Raw genomic sequence first — 15,526 nt, 5'->3', positions numbered from 1 at the left:
GCTGAAGGTTGCTGGCAGATATATTCTTCTGAGGTCTTCTGGGACTAGCTTAAAACATTCACTGCCTTCCCAGATGAAAGTGTACATCTTGCAAGTGGTCCTCATCTGTACCCGTGCAAAGTTTTCCAGGTCAGACAGGAGCCGCAACAGAAGTTGTTTTGAACCCACTTGACACCGAAAGTTAAGAAACGCTCAGACAATCCAGTCTGGTGACTCGGCTGTGGGGGCAGTAACCTCTGGCTGTGACACTGAAACAAACATCTGGGAGGGGCACAGCAAAACTGCACTGGCCACTTCCAAAGTGATTACACCCTAATAAACCCGGTGTCTTGTCAGAAAGTGGCTGATGTGTGCTATGTTGGCAAGGAAGAATATTTTGTTGTTGTTGTTCAGTAGCTATAACCTCAGCTTGTCATCAGCCTTGTCCCCTTGCTGGCAGCAGTGCTCCCTAGAAACTTATGGAAGAATGTCAAAAGGGTTTTAAGGAGGGGTAGTTGGGCTAATGCCATCAACACTTAGTTTTTAAAGGAGGCATATTGTCCATGAGGGAGGTTTGGAAAAAAGCTCCATTGCATTGGGCAGAGGGACCAACAAGGCTTAGCATGGTTGGCGTAGGATAAAGGTCCAAAGGTAAGTCTGCAAGGAGGTAGTGCAGAAAATGGCTGCTGCACTTGAAAGAAAGAGCACAGTGGAGGTAAGAGCTAATGAAAGCAGTTCTCTGAGGTATAAGATGGGAGATTCACCCTGCTGAAGAGATGGGAGAATGTTGTCTCAAGATCTGAGTGGTATCTGCTATAATAAAAGAAAATGTAGTCAGGGAGGCCAAGGAGAAGTTTGGTATCATGGAGAAAGAAAAGAGGGTTGAAATGTCAACTACAAAGACCAGAGCAAGTTGTAAAGAGTCTGGAATCATACTGCATGGAAGCACAGCAGCAATGAAGGCTGAAAGCCTGGCTGCTCAGTAGTTCAGTCTCACAAATGTCAAGTACTGAGGCAGAGAGTACAGTGGCAGCGGAGGCAGTCTACAAGGTGGCATGCTAGTGTCTGCTCACTCAGGACAGGAACATTCTGTGCTTGAGAGCTCCAAAGTTGTCAGCACAAACTAACTACATTAATACAAATGCCAGGAGGGTGGATCTGTAATATGGAATGTCCTGCATCCCACCCAACGTGGCTTAATTAGCCCAGTTTCAAGCAGTTTTCACAGGTTTGGTCATGGCTTTCCAGCAGTTGTGCCTGTGTAGTGCAAGCTGGAATTTCCCTCCTCATTTTCTTTTATAGTGTACCACACATGCTTGCATATAATAATAATGTTTTGCTTTATAAGATTCTACTGCATCAAGTCATTCACCAGGTCTTTTGATTTTCTTGTGTTCAACAGGAAATAGCCCGTCATCTCCGACCTGGAACTCTGCGTGCTGTCTTCGGGAAGAACAAGATTCAGAATGCTGTCCACTGCACAGACCTCCCTGAAGATGGACTTCTGGAGGTAAGAGCTGCTAGATAAACATATGCTTTTGTATTGTAGGAAATTTTAAGTGAAAAGGTGAGCTTGACACTATTTTAAGCTGTTCAAGTGTTTTATATGTGGAATAGCCTTGCTGGAGACTGGTGAACAATGAGAAACAAAAGCAAAGAGCTTATTAAGGGCAATTAACTCATTTAATTAGGATACCGTAAAAACTTATCCATGCACTTTTCTTGAGCAAATATAGTACAATAAAATAGTTGCTGAAATGAAAGTTAAGTCTTCTGTTTGGCTGAATGTATACTTGCAACTGGATACCAATGCCTAACAGTGTTTCTGCAAGGACATCTTCTTGGATAACCACCGTCACTACCAGTCTGGATTGCCTCTACAGAGAGCTTGTGTTGGGCCAGGGATATCACAGGCTCTAGGGATTCAAGTTCTCCACATAGGCAATGGTTTTCTTGGTAGATGATGATAATTATGCACATCAGTTGGAACTTCCTGTGTTTTATGGTAACTTAGTAATTATTACTTGATGTTGGTGTTGTACACTTACATTAAAGTTCAATAAAATGAGAAAAAATAAATTAAGGGAGTTCATAAAGACAGAAGTACTCACTATGAAACCCAGAACAAGCTGACTCACCTGGTGCCATACCCCAAAGATGAGGTCTGAACAAGGGGGGCTGAAGTGGTGTGTCAGCATATCTTGGATGGATCTCTTTATCACTTCAGATGTTTCTCCAGTGCTTACATAGCTTCTGTTGTACTTTCTACGTGTATTTGCGAGTGGTTTGCTGTCAGAGTGTATCACTATGATGGAGCAGCAAGAGTTTTCCTAGCTTGGATAATTTTATGCTGCCAAAAGTGTTTTTTCATTGAGGGAAGAGGAAGAGCTAACTGCGTCATGATCTCCCTTCATGAAGTAAAATTAGATGTGTGGGTTAAAGTGCTGTTTGCCAGGAAATTGCATCTAGCTTAAAGAGTAGCATAGTGTTAACTGAGAATTGCAGCCAACATCAACAAAGTTAAAGCTTTTTAAACCATTTCCAAGCTGTCATTAAAAGTTGACAATTTTTCATTTCTGCCCAAGGTGTCTGGATTTAAACAAGCAAACAGGTATTTATCACCATGTGCCTAAAATCTATCCGTCATGGCTTTTAGATGGCAGCAGTTAAAAGGTGTAACCTGCAAGGGAAAAATAAGTCTCATCAACACTGACAAGGCGTTTTAGTACTTCAGCAGAATTCTCTCTCGTGTTCAGTCTGTCTCCTTTATGCTGCCTACTGGTGCAAAGCAGCTAAAACCCCATTTTGCTGGTGGTTTAAAATGAGTATATAGCTACTGTGAGCAAGGTGTGTGGGACAAAGCAGTTGAATTGCTTCTCCAAAACAAAAATTAAGGCTGGAGTTCCTTCTGAAGTGGAAGTTCTCCACTATGTGTGTTTGTCCTTTGAATCCCACAGCCTATTCAAAACTTCTTCATCTAGTATTGCTCTTGACTGCACACTTTGCAGTTCCCGTGGCAGACTGGTCATTTTAACAGTTTGTTGTTTTTCCATCTAAATCTAAATCATTCTCTCTATTTTTTTAATTTATTTATTTTTTAACTAGGGCATAATTGTACATGGAGTGTGGTTCTTCATCTGTCTGTAGTTTCTTACATACAGTCCATGTTAAACCAGCAATTTTAAAGGACATCAGTTAGCATTCTTTAATGAATGTAACAAAGCAGCAAATGTTTTATTGTCATTGTTTAGCAAATTAATGTTGTCATGTAAAATATGGAGACCTTTTTACTGCTGGAACTGTACGTTTTGAAGTTTCCTTAAATCTGTGTTTTGTAGGAAATGTAGCTTCCTGAAAATGTAGGTAAGCAAAATTAAAAAACAAAACAAAACAAAAAAATCTTCTGGATTTGTTTAAGTGGAAGAGCTTGCCACAGCTGATGAAGAAGAAATGATACAGTATGTGCAGAGATAATCCTTGGGAGAGACTTCCTTCAGAAGCTTTTCTGTGGGAGGACCTCAAAACCAGTCACAGAGATCTGATTTGCTTGGCAAGCAGAAATCAGACCTTACACACTCCGAGCCCCAGTAGCTGTAACAGTGCTACATGTGCTGGGCTAGAGCAGAGTGACTCTGTGGCGTGCAAGACAACCATTGAAAGAAACTTCAGCCAAAGGCACTGAGCCAAACTAATGTTTTTAGGAAATATGCCATTCAGTGAATGATAGTGAGTGTTTTAATTCTTTAATGGATAACTGAATATTTTAATGTATTGAGTTTAACGGAGCAATTATCCCCAGCCTCAGAGGAGGTGAACTCAGATAAGGAGCTTGTTGTAGAGGAGAAGGACCTCGGCAGTCTTGTGTTGGCTTGGTGTCCACATGTAGCAGTGGAACTTGATTCTTTCAGCAGTGTTAGTGTGCACTCGTCATGTCCATGTTTTGGTAGCAGATGTTGTTATTGCTGAGATGTTAAGTCTGCTGCTCCAATAAAAACTTTACAGTATCATTGCTGGATAACGGATTAGTAGAGAGGGAGTCTGGAGTAAGTGTACCCCTGCTATATCTTTATAGACTGAAATTTCAGAGAGAAATCTAGGCTACTGGGTTTGTACTACAAAGATGAAGTTTTAAAACCCCTTTTTAAAACCCCGATGAAAAGGATTTAATCATTAGCAATCTCTTTCATTTCTTCGGGTAGCATTGTTTGTACAGTGTTACTGCTCTGTTTCAGATATGACTCAGAATAGCTTGAAACCTCAGACTCTATGCAAATTATTGCGTTCCTTTTTGCTGATGGAAAAGGTAAGTTTGGGATCTGAATTCAGGCCAAAGAACCTCAGTTTCATTTTTAACTCTGGTGCTGATTTTATGTGAGCTTGGCCAAGCCACTTTTCAAATTTTGGCATGGAAGTGTTTGGCTCTGAAATTCTGTATGAAGATGCTCTGACTTATATTTATCTTCTCCAAAACGAAATACTAAATGCAACTAGTTTTAGAACAGAAATTGCAGAAGCATTAGTACAAATAATGGTATGAAATTGTTAACACTGCTTTTTTTCCCTACTTACTAACACATTTAACTTTTTTATTTATTTTTTAAATATTTTTATTTTTTCTTTGCAGAATAGGAAATAGCTTAATTACCCTTCAGAATTCTTCCATGTTCTGCACCTCCCCGAAGCCCAATAATATTTTTTTTTGAGAGAGAGAGAGAGAGAGGATGCTGTGTTGTAAGCTTTCTGAAACTCTTGGTCAACCAGAGAGGTGGGCCTTAGCCAACTGCTACAGCCCCAAAAGCAGGCAGAGCCAGTCTGATAGACAGTGAATAATGCTGTTTACTGCCTTTGATTCAGAGCTCCTGTACAACCTTTAACATATCTATGGCTGAATCATCCATTTCCAGATGTTCCCATTTCCAATGCAGCCTCTCCTTACAGGCTGAAGAGCTGCAGAGTAGATCCTCCAGTATGTCAGGGCTTGAAATGAGCCCAGTGGGTTTGTACAAAGACAGCCTTAGCTGTGTCTGTCAGCCAGCGTGCAGACTACTTACACTACTAATGCTAAAGCAGCTTATTAGGGGTCCCTGCCACAGCCCCAGCTCTGTTGTGGCCTCATGTTGTGTGTGCACATCTGCAGGGTAAGCAGTGCCCCGAGAAGATGAGTTGGATAACTGAGGATCAGATGCTTGCTGAAGTTAATAGTCAAACTCTAGGTAACTTCGGTGGTTCATACTTAGTTGATGGTCACTAGAAAGGGAAGGTAGTGAACTTTCTCCCTAAAATCATGACCAAGGAAGGAGTACTTGGGGGAAGGAGAGAGAGCAACTCTCAACTCTTTTCTCAGGAACAAGGGCTAATTAACCAGGGATCAGCTTACACACCTAGTTTTAGAACAATGTGTGTTTAATTAATGTAGTGCAGTAGTTTTCCAGTGTTTTCTGTTGGACTCCTTTTCCATGTACCTGGAAAAAGGAAAGTTCACTTTTTAATCTAAAAAACAAGCAAACAAACAAGCCAAACCCCGAAAACCAAACAGCAGCACTCGCTCCCACCAGTTTGACCCTTAACTCCTGTCTTTGTTCTACAAACTACTTCACGTTTTGGGCAGTGACTGAAGCATATCAGAGTTAATGAATAACTCCCTTTGGCGCAGGAGATGAGGGGAGATGCAGTTGAGTCTAAAATGCAACTGGCCATGTGGAAAAATCTGTGTATTTTCAGTTGTAAAGCTGTAACTACTTTTTTTTCTTGGTATGCGGATACAAGAGGAAGGAGAATATTGCCCTGAATGCTCTTGGATGAGCACTTTGACTTACTGGGCCAGGCGCTTATTTATTGATTTCATATACTTGTGTGTCCTCTGTCAGTACAAAATGTATTTTCACAAGTGACAATGGACAGACACAAATAGCTCAGAACAGTCTGTTTTCTCAGCTTTGCTGTAAGTTTTCCATTGTAATGGGGAGAGGAGAGGAAGGAGGAAGTAGAGAAAGGATTCTGTCAGACATGGAGTGTTTACGAGATGGTGGGGTTTCACCAGGAACAGCTAAAGCCACACATTCTTTATTTTTCAGATCCTGATGTTGTTGCCTAGGATATTTGTTCAGAGCAGGGGTTTGCATGTGTTTCCCAAATACAGAGCAGGTGCCACTCTACGTCTTGTCAGGTTTTTTCTATTTTATGTAAAGCAAGTACTATTTCAACCAAGCAAACAATTACAGTATTCACCTGGATTCATAATCCACCTGAATCAGAGCAAGGACTGGAACATGCATGTTTTGTATGCCAAATACATTCTCTTTTTAACAGACCAGGGACAGTTTTGCATCTACGCACTGACTCAACTCACCGTCTTGGACCTGAGGAACATTTCTGATAAGTGTCTTGTTGAAATAAGTGTTTGCAAGCTATCAGATCTAATGAATCAGCATTCCCTAGTCAAACAAGTTTTCTTGAAATTAGTCATTTCTAGGCTAGTTTTAATTGAAGTACTCGATATAAAGTGCTTTGGCTAACAGTCTTTACGATTTATATGTCCCCTTAAAGAAGTGAAAGAAAATTAAAAATCAGTCAATGAAGGTCTCACATCACCGGAGGTACAATGAATGAACTCTCCACAGGAGGTGGTGCTGTACACACACCTTAGCTCCTTGTTATCTTAAATGGCAGAACACCTTCCAGATTATGCAGGAATCCATGTAATCTGAAGGCATTAAAAAACTGCTACCCTAGACCCTCAGTTACTACAAAACCAGTATTTGGGGGTTTTGTCATGCTCGGCCTGCAAATTGTTGCTTGGACTGTGCAGTTCAAGGTATTTTTGTTCCTGAAGGGCATTTGTACTGCAGCCAGACACTTGGGGGGCGATAGGCTGCATGCCTCTGGGGTAACCTGAAAGGTCTCCTCATTGAGATGCAGCCTGAGTGTCCGAGCTGTCCACGTGAGCTTTATATTCCTGTGCCATCCAGTATGGGGCACAGTCGGTCTCCTGGGGCTTCTTTGCATTGCTGAAAAATGCTGTCATACCTGTATATATATGTGTGTGTGTACATAAATACATATAGGGAGAGGATGCTGCCATTGGTGCAACAACATGGTCGAAACGTGAATTTTGGGTGGAATAACCTTCTCCCCGTTGCTGAGGGAGATAACGTTATTAGGTGACTAATTCTTCCAGTGGCCGATAACATGGCAAGTGCTGTGGGAGTGTGCTTACCTGTGCCTTTGTGTGTCTGGTAGGCCATGTATGAAACAGCAGAAGAGGGTGAGCTGCTCAGCCAGTTTTTATGGGAGTGGAGGATGTGCCAGATTTCTTCTGGGTCTTGTGTCTCCATCGGTGCTCTTTCCACTGACTCCTCAGGGCTCCAGTAGTTCTGTTGGGGGCAGAACTACTGCTGGAAGCTCTTTTTTCCCCTGCACAGCCTCACACTGGTGAGATGGGCTTACTGCTTCTGGGCAAACAAGTAGTATCACCCACCTGCACAGGCTACCTGTGGTGGTCTGACAGGCAGAGACTCGGACAAGTTCTGGCAGTAGGAAGTTCAGCTGGTTGAATCCAGCCTCAGGGAGATGGGAGGCAATGTCATACGATAAGCAGTGACAGGATGGGCCAGTTCACCAGATGCGTTTTGTCCAGACAAGTGCTGTGGGCGATGCAAAACAGCACTGTTTTTCTTAGACTCTGTATCACCTAAGTGCTCTGATGAGTGTTAAGAGATGTGCTGCTCCTGGGCTTTTAGTGCAGCTGCCTTCCACCTGCTTGAAGCCAGCTGTACCTTGCTCTGGTTTTCCAAACAGTGCCGTGAGAAGCACACCTTGTACCTCCTTTCCCTTTGCGTTTATTTGAGGAGGCTGGGAGGAGGGGGTTGTTCCAGCAACCTGTTCAGAGTGGCCGGGGAGGCACTCACCTTGCGGCGGGGGAACACGACAGATGCTTCCCATAACCATTTCCCTAAGAACAGAGTCCTGTTACAGAAGCACTCTGCTCCCTGCCAACTCGCCTTTTTCTGCTCACTGCTTTCTTTTCTGCCCACTGCCATTGTCTCGACACGTGGGCGTGCTGCAAGGTGGTGGCTATCATCCACCCTAGAAATGCTGTTGTGCCAGCAGGGACCTGGTCGCTGGGTTTAGGTTGTAACAGTTTAGGACGGAAGGCATCAGAGGGATGCGGCTCTGTTACACTAATCTTGTTGGTGCATCAAGGTATAGTCCAAGCAATTTAATAAAGCATGTCAATGAGTAACTCTCAGAAGCGTCAATGTGCTTACTGTGGAATTTGTGTATGTCACATTCTGAACAAAGGTCTCCTGCATTGCTTGTTACCGATTAACTTGTCTGGTATTATGCAAGCTGCCTCTACCAGCTGAGAACTAACTCTCCCCATTCACAGGGCAGCGCAGCTTGTAAAACATTACACAGCAGAAGTGCATAGCATGGCAATGAACCTTTCACTGAGGGCATTTCAGCCGTACAGCATTTCCCTCAGGAGTCTTTAAAATATTAATAAAGAAGCCATTGTTTCACTCAGTCATACGGCAATTTTGCAATGAAGTCTTCTATTAGGGGCCCATACTGAGCTGCATAATCCAGGGTAAGATGCTTTTAATCATCTCCAATGAAAAGAAATACAAAGTTGGAAGGTTTGAGTTGTTGGGTTTTGTTTTGTTTTGTTTTGTTTTCAAGTTCTCATCAAAACACTATTTTTGGCTGTCATTTGGAAATTTCAGTCTCTCCTGGTACAAAATGATTTCTAGAGAGACCTGTCAGATAATGGTTATTATGATTCAAGTGCGTCTCCATTTTAACTTTTTGACACTTTTTACCCAACAGCTGTGAGAACAGGTTGGAAAGAATCTGGAGTGTAGGAAAACTTCATCTCATTTGGTGATGTTTTTGCATATCAGCAAATGTTAGCCAGCACTGGAATTCTGTCTCAAAACGTTTCCTGAGGCTGTATATACACTTAGACAGAGAATTAAGTAATCTTTTTGCGTAGGCCCATCTGAAAAGAAATTAAAATTAAAAATAGCAATAATAGAGAGATGGATTTTGAACACATGTTGGTGATTTATCCTTTTTTAAAATTAAATTATGATATTATTGGGTCACTTGCAGCCTAATTTTGAACATCAGTTGTATAATTATTATACTTGTGGGCCAGACAGGCAGACTAAACTAGAACCTTGTTTAAACAGAATTGTGAAATAGTTGAGCTCTTGTGCTTCCTCTTCTGGGTAAGATCCGAGGTCCAGCTGCCCCTTGCTCTGCCAAGTCGGAGGTTTATAAGTGCCAGAGAGGAGAAGTTAACGAGTGTGAACCAAGCAGCTCCCAAAGCTCTTTAAGTTTCACCTTACCCCAGAGGTAACCTATGTGATAAAAAGGGCTTGGCTTTTGGCATGTGTCCATGTTGCACTGAGCAAGGTAATTTTGCAGAGGGGAGGTCAAGGCAGAGGGACAGCTTTGCACTTCTTTATAATTCATCTGAGGCCCAGTTTGTGTCTTTGAGAACACTGCTGTCTTCTTTTGCTTGACATATTCTCATTTTGAACCAAAAACCTCAGGTCCTATTTCCTCTACCCCTGTGCTGAAGTACAACAGCAATTTACGTGCAACTCAGCTGCTCTGTGGGCAGACTAAAGGAAAGGAGAGAGAAAAGCCTGCGGTAATACCTCATACAGCAAAACCAATAAGCAGTGCTGTCATTATACAGTTGTGCAGAAGCATGGTATCTCCTTTTGTTTGTTAAGCAAGGAGTCCTGCACCTTTTCTCATGGTAAGAGAAGCACTGTTTTCCTGTAGTGCACACTGCTGTGTGATGCAAATATATTTTTACATGAATTCCTGTTACCAATCTCAGCCAGTTGCGCCTCCCACCTCTCTCTCAGAGGTCAGGTAGGTAAATAATTAGCTATATTTGTACTTCCTGTATAGCGTTTGCACCTTCTCTCATCAATGCAACTCTCTTGACTGACTACTCTAGACTAGCAGTAATTAGTAAGTGAGCCGTCTGCCTATGTGTGTTGAAATGTACATGGAGCATGAGAGTTGAGGGGGGGAACAAATCCAAACTTGTGTTAATATGGATACAAGACTGCACACATGATTTCCTGTCCAGCATAGATGCTAATGATGAGAGTTATCTTGAGTTTATCAAGCTCCAGAAACCACTTCTTCTTTCATTATTAACAATAAGCAATTAATCAAAGTGTGGTATCATTATCAGTGTCGGTTTTGTGTTGTGTTGTGTTGTGATAACACTGCAGGCTCAGGCCCTGTGCATGATGACCGTGTGCTAGCAGCTGTGCTAATCAAAATGGTGATGGTCACCGGGAAGGATGTTGGCCATAGTCTAGGGCTCTTTGAAGTCACCAGCATCTTCTGGCTTCAGTAAGAGCAGGATTCTCCCTCTCCCTCCTTAACCCTGAAGTGCATTGGTGTATAGATGGGGAATGATAAATCTGTAAGTATATCATGTTACCATGTGGGCAAGTTTCCCTCTGTGTTGATCTCAGTAGTAGTTATTGCTGTTGTGTTGGAGAGGGACAGCGTGCTGAGAGTAGCTAGTCACAATCTGGGAACTGTGGCCTGCCTGGTTTGCTCAGTCCAGCTATTGAGCGGGGACGTGGTCAGCCAGGTGCCAGGAGTCTGGTCCTGTCGTGACAGTTTGGGGTTCAGCCCACAGCAGGAGTGTTGTAATCACAGAGGATCTCTGAGACTTGAAACAAGCTCTTGGCCTCCCCATACTGACCTGTCCCAGAGGGGTATGGAGCTTTCTAGGCTCAGTGGCCTCACCCAGAAGGCACTTTGAGCGCAACCCTGTGGGAGGGTTGCCACTGCGCTTCTTGAACTCCCTCAGGCTCGGTGCCATGACCCCTGCCCTGGGCAGCCTGTCCCAGTGCCCGACCACCTCTGGGTGCAGCCCCTTTCCCTAACCCCCAGCCTGACCCTCCCCTGTCCCAGCTCCATGCCGTGCCCTCGGGTCCTGTCGCTGTCCCCAGAGAGCAGAGCTCAGCGCCTGCCCCTCCGCTCCCCTCCTGAGGGAGCTGCAGGCCGCCATGAGGCCTCCCCTCAGCCTGCTCTGCTCGGGGCTGAACAAACCAAGGGGCCTCAGCTGCTCCTCACATCTCTTGCCCTCTAGGCCCCTCACCATCTTGGTAGCCCTCCTTTGGATGCTCTTTAAAAGTTTTGTGTCCTTTTTATGCTGTGGTGCCCTGAACTGCACACAGGTGAGGCCGCACTAGCAGACAGCGGGACAACCCCTTCCCTCCCCTGGCTGGCTGTTAGTCTGGTCTGTCATGACTCTCACCTTGTTGCCAGGTGCAGCCTGTTGGGTCTCATGGCCAAATGCTTCCTTGCAGAACATCTTGGTTGCCCAGGAAGAGCTGTAAATGATGGCTGCCTTCTGCTTCATTTATTTGCTTGTTGCTTCCTCACCTGAGTACACGGCGTGGGTGAAAACAAGTTCTTGTTCTCACTTTGTGACCGCTTCCTCCTGTATTTGCATTAATCTGCCAGCTCAGGACCGTGACTTTCCATGCTCTCAGAGTAGGCTGAGGAGCCTTAAGTCACTACTGGCAAGAAGCCCTCATGGTGCCTGTGGCATGGGAGAGCTTTACCAAGATACTTCAGGTGCTAGCAGCAGGGGCCTTTTCACAGGAGGTGGGTGCCAGAACCTTTCACTTTGTTTTGTTCCAGTGGCTCTTCCAGCCCAGTGAGCTTTCCTGATGGTGACCAAAGAGCAGGGCTTCTGGTGAGAGAGCCCTGGGGTAATATGTTCCGCCTCAGCTACCGAGCAGTTAGCTTATGCCATGGAGTAGCAAGATTTACTGAAACTATACCTTCTTAGCGGGCCTGCAGGTATCTGTGCTTCAGAAATCAGTGGCTTGAGTCAGCACATTAGTTATGCGCTGTGTATAAGCCATGATTCTTTGTTATGTTAAATAAGCTTTTGGTTTCACTTGTTTTTCTTGTACTGTTACAGAGTAAATAGCATGAATCTTGCTTTCTTGGTGTTTTGTTTGTTGTGTCATAGTGGTGATTGTCACGTCCTCTCATTTATACCCAGCTTGAAGTTTGGATTTCTCTAATGTATGGCTCAATTTCCAAACAGCTTCCATTGCTCTTCTCTTACCATATTTTCTGAGTTGATCGTAACCATACACAGTGTTCGAGATGACTCTGTTATCAGCATGTAGTATAAAGGCAGGATATGTGCTGTTATTCTCTAGTGTTTCTTTAATGAAATTGTCCATTACAAAGGTTTTTTTTGTTTGGTTGTTTTTTTTTGTTTGGTTGGTTGGTTTTGTTTTTGTCCCAGCTGTACTTAAATTAATCTGGATGCATAAAGAGTGTGTGTATGCTTCACAAATAGTTCTGTCTTGGGCAGCCTGAACAGCTGTATTTCTTACAGTGTGTGATGCTTTAGAGAGGGGCAGGAGTGACTGACTTTTGATTTTTTTTGGAACAAACTTTCTAGGACTAAACTCTCTTCGGGTACATGTGGGAAAATAATTCATTATGAGCAACGGATTAGATCCTCTTCTTTGACAACAGTTTTCATTCCTTTACTGCTTTTGCCTGGAAGGATGGTAGGTTTGGGATGTGTTAGTCTCATTATTTCGTGAAGTGCTGAGTGAAGTGTAGCTGAAATTCATTTTAGGCATTAGCAAATGCACTAGAGACTTCATGTTCATGTTGATGTTCCAAACAAAATTAATGAGCGAAGAGATTTTTGGCTCCTAGTGGTGACCTCAAAATGAGATAACCTGTGAAAATTATAAGACCGAAGTGTTTGGGGAGGGTGGTATTTTTGGTATTTTGTACTGATGCTGAAAATTGAGGTCAGCAAAGATTCTCTGTGTCATGTGCATGGATGCCTACACTGAGTCAAGACGATAACGTTTCATGGTGATTTCAAGGAGAGGGGACTGTCCGGCTGCTTGAAAGGTGCTGAGATGACTGACGGCTCTAAATTAACACATAGATCAAAAAGCTTTCCATCTCCCAGCTGCCAATTTCGGTTCAGCAGATACGAGGAAGGACCAGAACTGACATCATCTTCTGGATGATGGATGTGAAGTGAATCGGTGATCTCAGCATGCGTTTTCACCAGTGTGTCTCTTCATCAGTCCCCTCACTTCTGACACAAGTGATACTAACAGGATGTCTTATCCAAAACTGCTACCCCAAAGGTCAAAGGGATTGGACCCCGAGTGCTGAGGTACCTCTCAGTGCCAAGATTTTCTCTGGAGCACTGCCTGTGTCATGTGCTGCTCAAGGTGTGCCTTGCTCTGTCCTTATGGAGAATCACAGAATGTCCTGAGTTGGGAGGGAGGATGAGGATAAGGTAAGAGAACTGATGGCATCTAGCTGCACTGGTGCAAAGCATTTGACCACATATCCCACACAGCAGCCTTTTCTCTAAATTGGAGAGACATGGATTTGACAGATGGACCACTTGGTGGGTAAGGAATTGGCTCTCTGGTCTCACTGAAGGAGCTGCAGGCAAGGTCTCAATGTCTGAGATCGGTGATGAGCGGTGTTCCTCAGGGGCTGGTACTGGGACTGGTGCTGTTTAACGTTTTTGTCAGTGACATGGACAGTGGGATTGAGCGCACCCTCAAGCAGGTTTGTGGCCAACACCAAGCTGTGTGGTGCTGTCAGCACACTGGAAGGAGGAGAGGGGCCTGGACAAGCTTGAGAGGTGAGCCTGTGTGAAACTCATCAAGTGCAACAAGGCCAAGTGCAAGGTCCTGCACCTGGGCAATCCCAAGCAGAAATACAGGCTGGGTGGAGAATGGACTGAGAGCAGCCCTGACGAGACGGACCTGGGAGTGGTGGTGGATGAGAAGCTCAACACAAGCTTGGGACTGGATGGGCTTTGAGGTCCTTTCCAACCCAAACCAGTCTGTGATCATCAAATCAAGCTGTGTTTGGCTGACACCTCTCATCAACCATTTTGCTTTGTTTCCTGGGTAGAAGGACAATTAAATTGTAGGTGTCTGTAACTTCTAGGCTTGAAATCCTCAGGACACTTTGTGCCTGCACTGTGTCCTGCGTTATTAACGAGAGCTTTTGCTCTCCCTTGAAAAACTGGCTGCCTCACTTGATTTGCTTCTTTTTCTTTTTCTTTTTCTTTTTCTTTTTCTTTTTCTTTTTCTTTTTCTTTTTCTTTTTCTTTTTCTTTTTCTTTTTCTTTTTCTTTTTCTTTTTCTTTTTCTTTTTCTTTTTCTTTTTCTTTTTCTTTTTCTTTTTCTTTTTCTTTTTCTTTTTCTTTTTCTTTTTCTTTTTTCCTGGTTCTCCATGCTCTGAGAGCACACATTGTTCAGATGATAATTGTTTGTGCTCTGCCAGGGCATTAGACTGGATTTTGCTGTTGCCTGCTGCATTTACTCCTGACAGTTTGCAGGGACGTTTGGAAGCTTCTGGAGGGAGCGGCCGACTTCATCGCTGTGAGCTCTGCAGTGTGCATGCGACTGAAGCAAAGCTGCGTGGAGCTGGAGCAGCTCTCAGCCTCTCCTGGCTGAAGCAGTTTGTGGGGTCAGAGCCAGAAGGTCACAGTTATTCATCCCTGTCACTACTTCCTGAACATGACTGGTGTTAGTCCCCGAACAGGAACTAGAGCAGGCATAGCTGCAGACTGCAAGGCAGGTGGGTGGCTCCAGGGATTTGTAAGGAGAGTGCTGATTTTAAATTTAATCCTGTTTCATCCCTGGCAAGGACAGACACACCTGAATGTTCAGCATCCTTTGACGGTCATTGGGTGGTTTCTGTGAAATGGGTTGGCTTCAGGCCAGTTCCTGGTGTGAGCTTGTCCCCTACCACCTGTAGAGGTCCTGTAGAGAAACCAGAGGAGTGCTTGGATGACAGAGACCTTGCCCTCGGTCCTCGGGGTGTGCTGAGGGCTTTATGCAGGCGCAGCTGCTTTTTTGGTGGTTGATACTGTACGTGGGCACTGGGAAAGAGAGTGACTGTTTCCTGAAACAGGGGGTGTTTGGGCATGCCTAACCCCGGCTGGGATGCCCCGGTTGTCTTGGCACTTTTGGATCTGGGTTCTTAGAGCTGTCTCCAGCTGGGTCCTCTAAAGATGGGGGCACCCTAAATCTCTTGGTATTGCTGAAGTCCTTGCTCCTGGTTCTTGCCTTCAGTGTTGGCACTGAGTGTGATAACTGGTGGCTGCTGGCGCCTGCTGGCTGGCGGCTCTCATCTGAGCTGCTGAGGGCGAGGTTCTTGGAGAGCCGCAGCCTCCTGGTGCAGCTGTTAGCAGGTTTTACTGGAGCCGGGCGGCACTGACCCACCTCAGCATTACATGCGAGGAGGACAGAGCGGCACCCAGCTCTGCGCTTCATACAGCACGCACTGTGCCTGTCCTCGTGGGTGAGCCTCTGCAGAGCAGGCCCTGTGGCTCTGAAACAAGCCAATGGAAGCTGGTTGGGGAGGACGTTTCCTGTAGGTTGTAAGCAAGCTGAGGTTATTGGGCTGCTCAGCCCAGGACAGCGTCCTGCAGCACCTGCCAGGGCAGGTGGGGGCCTGGCTGCGGGGTGCAGGA

At 44.6% G+C, this 15,526-nt stretch overlaps 1 protein-coding gene across 5 annotated transcripts in view; it reads left to right on the top strand.

Annotated features, from left to right (window-relative positions):
* Positions 1-15,526, top strand: part of NME7 (NME/NM23 family member 7) — a 92,524-nt gene that overhangs the window by 74,411 nt on the left and 2,587 nt on the right. For 4 of the 5 annotated variants that reach the window (XM_068696358.1, XM_068696351.1, XM_068696378.1 and 1 more), the window contains 2 exons: positions 1,382-1,489; positions 1,800-10,795. In XM_068696358.1, the coding sequence (XP_068552459.1) occupies positions 1,382-1,489; positions 1,800-1,943 (252 nt within the window). In that variant the 3' untranslated portion in view covers positions 1,944-10,795. Of the gene's footprint in view, positions 1-1,381; positions 1,490-1,799; positions 10,796-15,526 lie in introns of those variants that run through there. The other variant, XM_068696369.1, reaches the window with a different exon arrangement.

Source organism: Anas acuta, chromosome 1, assembly GCF_963932015.1.
Source record: "Anas acuta chromosome 1, bAnaAcu1.1, whole genome shotgun sequence".
In the NCBI taxonomy this organism is placed as follows: Eukaryota; Metazoa; Chordata; class Aves; order Anseriformes; family Anatidae; genus Anas; species Anas acuta.
The sequence above is the reverse complement of the archived record's forward strand: the minus strand, read 5'-3'. Positions and strand labels throughout refer to the sequence as shown.